A 7,469-nucleotide genomic window follows, 5' to 3' on the forward strand; every position below is an offset into this window, starting at 1 on the left:
AAATGGAAAATGTAATTTGTCTGCATATCTTTAGTTATTTTCACCAAAATGTATTGGAGCCCTCTTTGGCATGGTACCATAGAAGATTTAGGGCATAGGGTGGCATGGGGTAATGTACTATTTTGATATAATTACAAATTTACGGAAACGTTGCAGGAATAAGGAACTCCCGTATCCTCATTGCCCAAACTAGTTCATTTTGCTTCTTTGCTTCATGCTTTAGTAGAAGAGATTTGAACTTTCCTTTTGATTCTCATCTTGACGTAGCATTTGCTGATGTGTACTTTTTCATCCTTGTCTTCATCCGAGAATTCCTTTCTGTAACTGACATCCACTGTAGAAAAATTTGGACCATGTTCAAGAATTCTAGCAGAAGACCTAGTGGATGAGTTGCTGAGCAGGGGGGTGACTGCCACGCCTGCAGTCTAGTTTCTTGTGCCTTGGGGACAGGAGATACTAAAACCCAAACTGGGAATGGAGCTACCGAGCGTGTGTCCATCTCCATCCACGGTCTCGCTTTCCCCTCTAGGTTTGGTACCACGTGTGCAGCAGCCGTGGGAAAGGCTGTTACAACACACGGCTCAAGGAGGACGGGGGCTGCACCATCTGGTACAACGAGATGCAGGTGAGCCTCCGAGCTGGTTCAGGTGGGGGGAGGCTGCGTTCATCTGCAGAAGGTGTATCTCAGCTCCTACCTGTGGTCAGCAGGAGAAGTACTGAGTAATTGATACTACTCAATTGTAACTGTGAACTCACCTCTTCAGAAACCCAACTTCCATCTGTACCAAGTACAGTATGGCCTCCCGGCTTGTATTGAATGCTCCCAACATGCAGCTCTGTCCAAATGAGATTCTTCTCTGAAAATGCTTTCCTTCCTCTCCCCGTCTCAGCTGCTGTCTGAGATCGAAGAGCACCTGAACTGCACCATTTCCCAGGTGGAGCCGGACATAAAGGTGCCGGTGGATGAATTCGATGGGAAAGTGACCTATGGTCAAAAAAGAGCAGCTGGCGGTGAGCTCCAAATTCCCTTTAGTTCAGTGTCAGGCGGGGATGTGTCCTTTCTGAGCATCTGTGGTTTTACTTCATTACGTGACGTGCATGTTTACAGCACATTGCTTGCTGCCTCTTTAATGCTCTCACGGCACTTTTCCCACACCCTTCTCGCGGCATTTTCTACTGTGAGATCTCTCTGAACGGAGCGGCAGCGTAGCTCATTCTCTCGATGTCGTAAGGTAGTTGAACATTTGTAGAACTATCAGGAAGCCAGAGTATGAGGGCGATTTTGAATGAAGAACCGGGGGCCTTTGACTTAATTCAAGGGTGACCCAACGTACCATTCCCTTGGCCTGGCATGCCCTTAGCTCATTCCTGAAATTTTGTTAAGATCCGGGCTAATAAACAAGTGGTTTTCCAAGTCAAGGGAGAGGAAGGCGGGTGAATGATGCCTGGGGGTATTGGGACAGCCGTTAGCGAGGCCCAGTCATTAGTTTGCATTGATTTAACATTTTCGGAACTCTGAGTTTCGGAGATAACCTGCCCAGTAGTACATTTTTATTGCTGGAAGCAGTGTTTAAATTGATACAGTTGAGCCAGAGTACTGCTGACAAGTTATTTCAGCCACGTCATTTTGTTCCTCTGCACGTGTGTGCGGTGCAGGTGGGAACTATAGAGGCCACGTGGTCATTTATGTTCTTGCACTTGTGTGTGCAATGCAGGTGGGAGCTATAGAGGCCACATGGTCATTTATGTTCCTTGCACTTGTGTGTGCAATGCAGGTGGGAGCTACAAAGGCCACGTGGAAGTGCTGGCGCCCACCGTCCAGGAGCTGGCCGCCCTTGAAAAGGAGGCGCAGACGTCCTTTCTGCACCTTGGCTACCTTCCCAACCAGCTGTTCAGAACCTTCTGATGTCAGCAGACCCCGAGTACAATTTGAGTGAGAAAAGTCTGTACCTTAAAAGTCCGAACCAGTTGAACTGCTTCCAAGCAGCAGTACTCATAGTAACTGAAGCTATTAATGCTGATTTTTGCATGTCAAGAAACCTGCATCACTAGTCCTCCAAATTGTTCATAAAATGACAGCCTAATGAAAATAATAAACTTGGTGATGACTGTATTTTCACGGAGTGTTGTATTTTAACCTTACTTGAGGGTTCTTTCCCAAGACCGCCATGGGTTTGTGGAGTGCAGTTTGCAGGTGTGCGAAGGACAGAGCCCTCCCGGGACCACTGGGGAGCTTCCTCTGAGGGGGGCTTTCCCGGGCAGTGGTCCTCAGGGGGGACAGGGTGTGAGGAGGACGCTCAGTGAGCGCAAGGGACGGGGGAGGGAAGGGTCCGTGTGTGAGGGTCAGTGGCTGACGGGTGACGGCGTCACTGAGGGTTTGCTTTCCTTCTAAGAACCTTTCTTTCCAGATGATACGAACTCGCAAAAACAAAACTGCTCTGCTCCCCTCTAGGTCTTCAAATGAAACTTAAATACAGTTCTTGGGAACGTGCGAGTATTTCCTTAGTCCCTCTTGCCTAAAATACCAGAAGGGGAAATTGAAATACATATAATTAAATTATTCTTTTGTGCTGTTTCACTTAGTGTATAAAGTAGTTTCTTGGGGAATTTTTTTACCCTAGAGGTTTCTTAAGAGTGCAAGTTACTTTAATTTCGTGTATAATGGTTTTAAACCTTTTAGCACTGAAATATTTTCTTCAAGCATAATCTTGAGTGAAACTAAATAGATAAACACTGGGGAAACCGTCATCATTCAGTCATTTCCCAGAGTAGAGCCTTGGTTCGTGTGGAATGCTTTGAGGATTTCAGTCACTCACACCCGGGGCCACTTTCTCTGCAGGTGCCCTAGGACTCCGCAGCCAGTCTCAAAGCCACGGTGGCGGCAGCCCTTGGCAGCATCCACGTCCACCAATCAGGGCCTTAGAACTAGGATTTGATTGACATGATGGCAAGGGCGAGACTGATACTGTGTTCGACCTGTACTGGGCCAGAAGGGCTCTTCCCCATCGGTTCACGTCCCTGTTTCGTAGACGCGGAAGCTGCTGGGTTGACTCCCAGAGAAGTTCATGTGCACGTGGACTAGCTGGTCGGACTGGAACTAGACCTTGGGCGCCCTGGTGGCAGCTTTCACTTGCTGGTCTCCCTGTGGGCGATGATTCCCGGGCAGGCCAGAGGGGCAGGCCGGACAGAGCTGGGAGGTGGTGGAAGGGTCTTCTTTCCTCGCTTCACATTATCATCCCACTGGAATTATCCAGGGAACAGATTTCTGAAAAGAGGAAGCTCCATGTAAACCAGGCCTGCAAGCGGTTGCCTGGAGACCTGACTGCCCCTTTCTATTCATCGCCTTTGTCCTTCCCTTCGTCTCAGTGCCCGTGTCCAGATGCTCAATCCTTCAGGCCTCGGGATGCACCCTGTGGCTGCGATTGCTCAGGTTCGGCCCTGAGACGTGCTGCTCGCTCCCTTCCTTTCTGGGCTTTGGCCGGTAGCCTGCCCAGCGGGAGACGGCGTCCCGGGCTCTGGTGGGCAGGGTGGGAGTGGGAGTGGAGTGTACAGCTGGTCACATCCTTCCACCTGCCCTCCCCCGCCCCAGGCTGGAACCCGCCTGTGGTGTCAGGGAGCCATTGTCCCCGGCGGAAGAGTGTCATTCATAGGGAATGGCGGAGCAGCAAGGTGGGGGGACCCGGGCCACCATCTCCGGGCTGCCTGTCGCGGTAACTGGAGTTACCCGGGCCACTGTTGGTTTAGGCCACTGGCCCTGGAGGCCCTGGGAGGTCCAGAGAAGGTCACGTGTTCACCATCAGATGGTAGCGTTCCTGACACGACTTCTGCTTCATCCGCTCGGAAGTGCAGGAATTTAGAAGAGAACTCACGGATCTCGAGTCTGTAGCTCTTATGTCTGTCCTCGTACACAGGAACGCCGAGACGTGCCCCACCTTCCACATACATGGCCGTCTGCGCCTTTGCGCGTCCCTCCTTAAACACCTGAGCCCTCCGAGGTTCACTGTCCAGCCTCTGGCGCTGCCTTCGGGCTTTGACGCTGGTCATGCTGTCAGAGTGACCGGAGTGGTTCTGTGTTGGGGGATTTTTTGTCATTTCACATGTTAGCGCGCTCACATGAGCGTTCCTGACTCAGGTGTTGGACCCACGGTGCCGCTCACCTGGTCAGCCTGTCTTAGAACAGGCCCGCCTCACGGTTTCCATCCCGTGGAGTGTTGCCTGGGTAGACTGATTCCAAAGGACTCGAACTGCTGGCATTAGCCGCACGTTTGCAGAAGCTCTGTGCCTCGCGGAAACTTCAGATCAGAGTGACCCGCCCCTTCCTACCTTTTATTTATAACCCCACTCCCACCCAAATTCAGTGCCAGCACCACGGTTCATTCCCTTTCCCTGCACATTTCTGTGGTTTAGCTCCCACTGTGTGTTCAGTGTTACATCCCCACTCAGCACGAGCGCTGTTCTTGTCACGAAGACGTCAGTGGCTGTGCTGTGGCGGGGGGGCCGGTTGCTGGCTCACTGCTTGCTGCTTCGGGGGATTGAAGACAAAGGGAACCTCTGATGCTTGCCCAGGTGCAGACCCAGCTCTGCCCCTTTCTAGCAGGGGGACAGAGGTAGGGTCCTTTGCCTCCCTACGTTTCTTTGTTGATAAAAATGGGGTTTATAATTTGCATCACTCAGGGTTCTGTCAAGCATTCTGCCAAAGTCCAGCAGATAAGAGGCACACCAGACTTTATGGTGTTCACGTTTACGTTTTTCCTGCGTTACCGCATCATGTTTCTCTGTGAACATCTTTCTGTTACTGATTGTTTCCTTCTACTGGATTCCTACGACTTTAACTCCCAGGTCGGATTGGAGCGGATGAGCCCAGTCTGTCTCAGGGTCGATAGCAGACCGCATTCTGGCGGTCCACGAACAATAAAGGGAAAAGTCTGTAGCATTTATTTCACGAACTGAAACCATACGCCTTGCACTTAAAGCCCGTTCGTGTCCTGTCGCTTCACACGGGGTGGGGAGCGGAGGGAGGAGAGGGGGGCTGCCATCTCGGTGCAGCCTTTGCACCCCACGCCTTACCCCGTCCGCACCCGACTCCTGCCCGCTGCCCTCACTGTGTGGCACACGGGGACCCAGGCTTGCAAATGAGGTGTGAACCTTCTTTATTTTTTAGGTAGAAGTGCCCATGGCAGTGCCTGAGAACAGCCCAGATTTAAAAAAAGTTAATTCCCAGCCAATTCTAAACAGGCAAACACGGTGTGGTCACATTTGCACCTTCTTCTGACTTAAAGGGGAACCGTACTTGATTGCCAGCTGGATGAGAGGCAATGATTTTCATGTGAGACACGGAGAGTCTGGAGATAAATAGTCTGAGGCCTGGGGCAGGCCCCCCAGTACAGGGCTTTTATCATTTCCCTGCAGATGCTGACGATTTCTGAAGTGTTCCAGGGGACGTTCTCCCAGTGAACCTTATTTGGGGGAGAAAGGAATATTTGTTAGAAGGGAAAAAACGGAGTGGAACAGGAAGGAAAGGGAGGGGATTTTGCTACTGCGGAGTAATTGATGGAGGATTCCTTTGAAGGGAGGAGGGGAAGGGGAATTTTTGCTCTTCCGGTCTGCTGCTTTAAATAATTGCCTTTCATGTACAGTCATCTCAAACTCTGGTTTTCCTGACAGAGGTTTCAGTCTCACTGGTCGAAAGCATTAAGGAGAATTTGAAGGGACCTGGAGTCGGGCAGGCTTGGATTGGACGCTGGCTGTAGTTCTGACTTCTGGCTATAGCTCAGTCAACATGCAGGGGTCCCCATGTAGTTCTGGGGTGGGGCCCTGGCATCTGCCTCTCAACCAGCTCCTCAGGTGATGGAGATGCACCTGGACCTTGAACCACAAATTAAGACTCAGGTAAATGGCTGTTAGAACTTGAATTCTCACTGCAAGACGATGCAGGAGGACCATGAGAGACCGATGCTCTCTGTACTAGAATCGCCTTCGAACTAAAAACAGAACCTCACTTCCTCCCCTTCGCTCAGTGGCTTTCACTGTGGGGTCACCTAAGGGATCCTTGAGAGAAAGCCCCAGGATCCCCCTCATCTCCAGGAACTCCAGCGTGTCTGTCTCGGCGGGGCCTGGCTTCCCCCAGGGACGTGGAGATGGTTGCAGTGCCCAGGAGGAGAGCTGTTGCTGTACGCTGAGCCTGACCAGGGCGTTGCGTTCCTGCTGCAGACCACGGTGGGCCCCCTGCAGGTGCTTCCTGTGTGCACGCGTGTCCTGACGTTAAACGCATCGAGGTCCCAGCTCAGCCCTTGCTGTCACACTGCAGCGGAGGTGGCTGTGGAGAAAAACGGATCAAAACAGTACCACCCATTTTCCAGGGACCGATAAGATAGATTATTTTAAAAATAAATTTTGTAGCCAGTTGAATTTAGTTTCCTTCAAAATAGTCACTTCAGGGATTCAGATAAATCTTCCATTTTCAAAAGCTGTTTTATTATTTTTTTTAATTTTAGACATTGCCACTTTGCTTTTATTTAAAACACTTCTGCTGCTTTAGACAGTTACTTTATAGGCGTCTGGAAGGGATTGGCTCAATGCATTATTTTGACCACCAATCTTATTCCCCAGCTTGGTAACTCATCCTGTTTGCCAGGAAGACTCTGGTCGGTTATTAGCTGTTCGTGTCCATAAATGAAATCCCAGTGGAAGGAGGGGTCTTCGCCGCTGCCACAGCAGGGCTTCGAAGGAACAGCTGGAGGTGGTCTCTGTGCAGCAGTGATCGCATTTTAAGGGCTTCACAGTTTGGGCGCTGGGTCAGGGTCTCAGGGAAGGGCATCTGGCGTTTTGGGAAATCCTGGTCCAAGGAGGAGAGGCCTGGATGGAGGGTGGAGTCGGACAGAGAGGCAGGGACGGGGTCCCTGGGTGGGGGAGCAGCACTGTCCGACAGTGAGGTCTGGCTTTCCTTTTCTCACATTGTGATTCCCTTGAAATCCTCAGACGTTTGCTGCCTTGTGTGAGCAACCAGGGGTGTTGAGGGGAGGCTCTGTGTGTGTTTGGACAGAGTGGTGTTAGAAGGCGCGGGAATTGGTTAGGACCCTGTCCTGTGGCAAACTATAACCTAGTGGCAGGAGGGACAAGAAAACTCTGGAGCAGTTGTCTAAACCAACGCTCAGAATGGTGACCCTCAGGCCTCGTGGCCATCGGGCTTAGCAGGCGCCTCTAGGAATTCCTAGACGTTTGGGGAGAGAACTGGCTGACCTGTAGTCAAAGAGGCTGGGGGTTTGGGGTATTTTGTTTGGCTCTTAAAGGCCAGCAATTTGGATGCATTGCATGATGCCTATCTTCTTAAATGCTGTTCACTTGAAATATTGCTGTCAGTTCTGTTGGTTACAGTAACAAACTCTATCATATCTTCTGCCCATAATGGTTCATCGTTTTCCCACTGATGGCTCCCAACCCAGCAGCGCCAAGATAACACTCCTTGTGTG

The 7,469-nt window shown here is 50.9% G+C and overlaps 1 protein-coding gene across 1 annotated transcript in view; it reads left to right on the forward strand.

Annotated features, from left to right (window-relative positions):
- The window catches only part of DDX1 (DEAD-box helicase 1), a 28,136-nt gene extending 26,023 nt beyond the window's left edge, over window positions 1–2,113 (forward strand). Inside the window, exons 24-26 of the mRNA XM_037151756.2 lie at window positions 530–625; window positions 891–1,011; window positions 1,776–2,113. Of these exons, the coding sequence (XP_037007651.1) occupies window positions 530–625; window positions 891–1,011; window positions 1,776–1,906 (348 nt within the window). The 3' untranslated portion in view covers window positions 1,907–2,113. The remainder of the gene's footprint in view (window positions 1–529; window positions 626–890; window positions 1,012–1,775) is intronic.
- Window positions 2,114–7,469: the final 5,356 nt, after the last annotated feature.

The sequence above is a fragment of the Artibeus jamaicensis genome, unplaced genomic scaffold (genome assembly GCF_021234435.1).
Source record: "Artibeus jamaicensis isolate MK-2021 breed Jamaican fruit bat unplaced genomic scaffold, CSHL_Jam_final contig_465, whole genome shotgun sequence".
NCBI classification, from domain to species: Eukaryota; Metazoa; Chordata; class Mammalia; order Chiroptera; family Phyllostomidae; genus Artibeus; species Artibeus jamaicensis.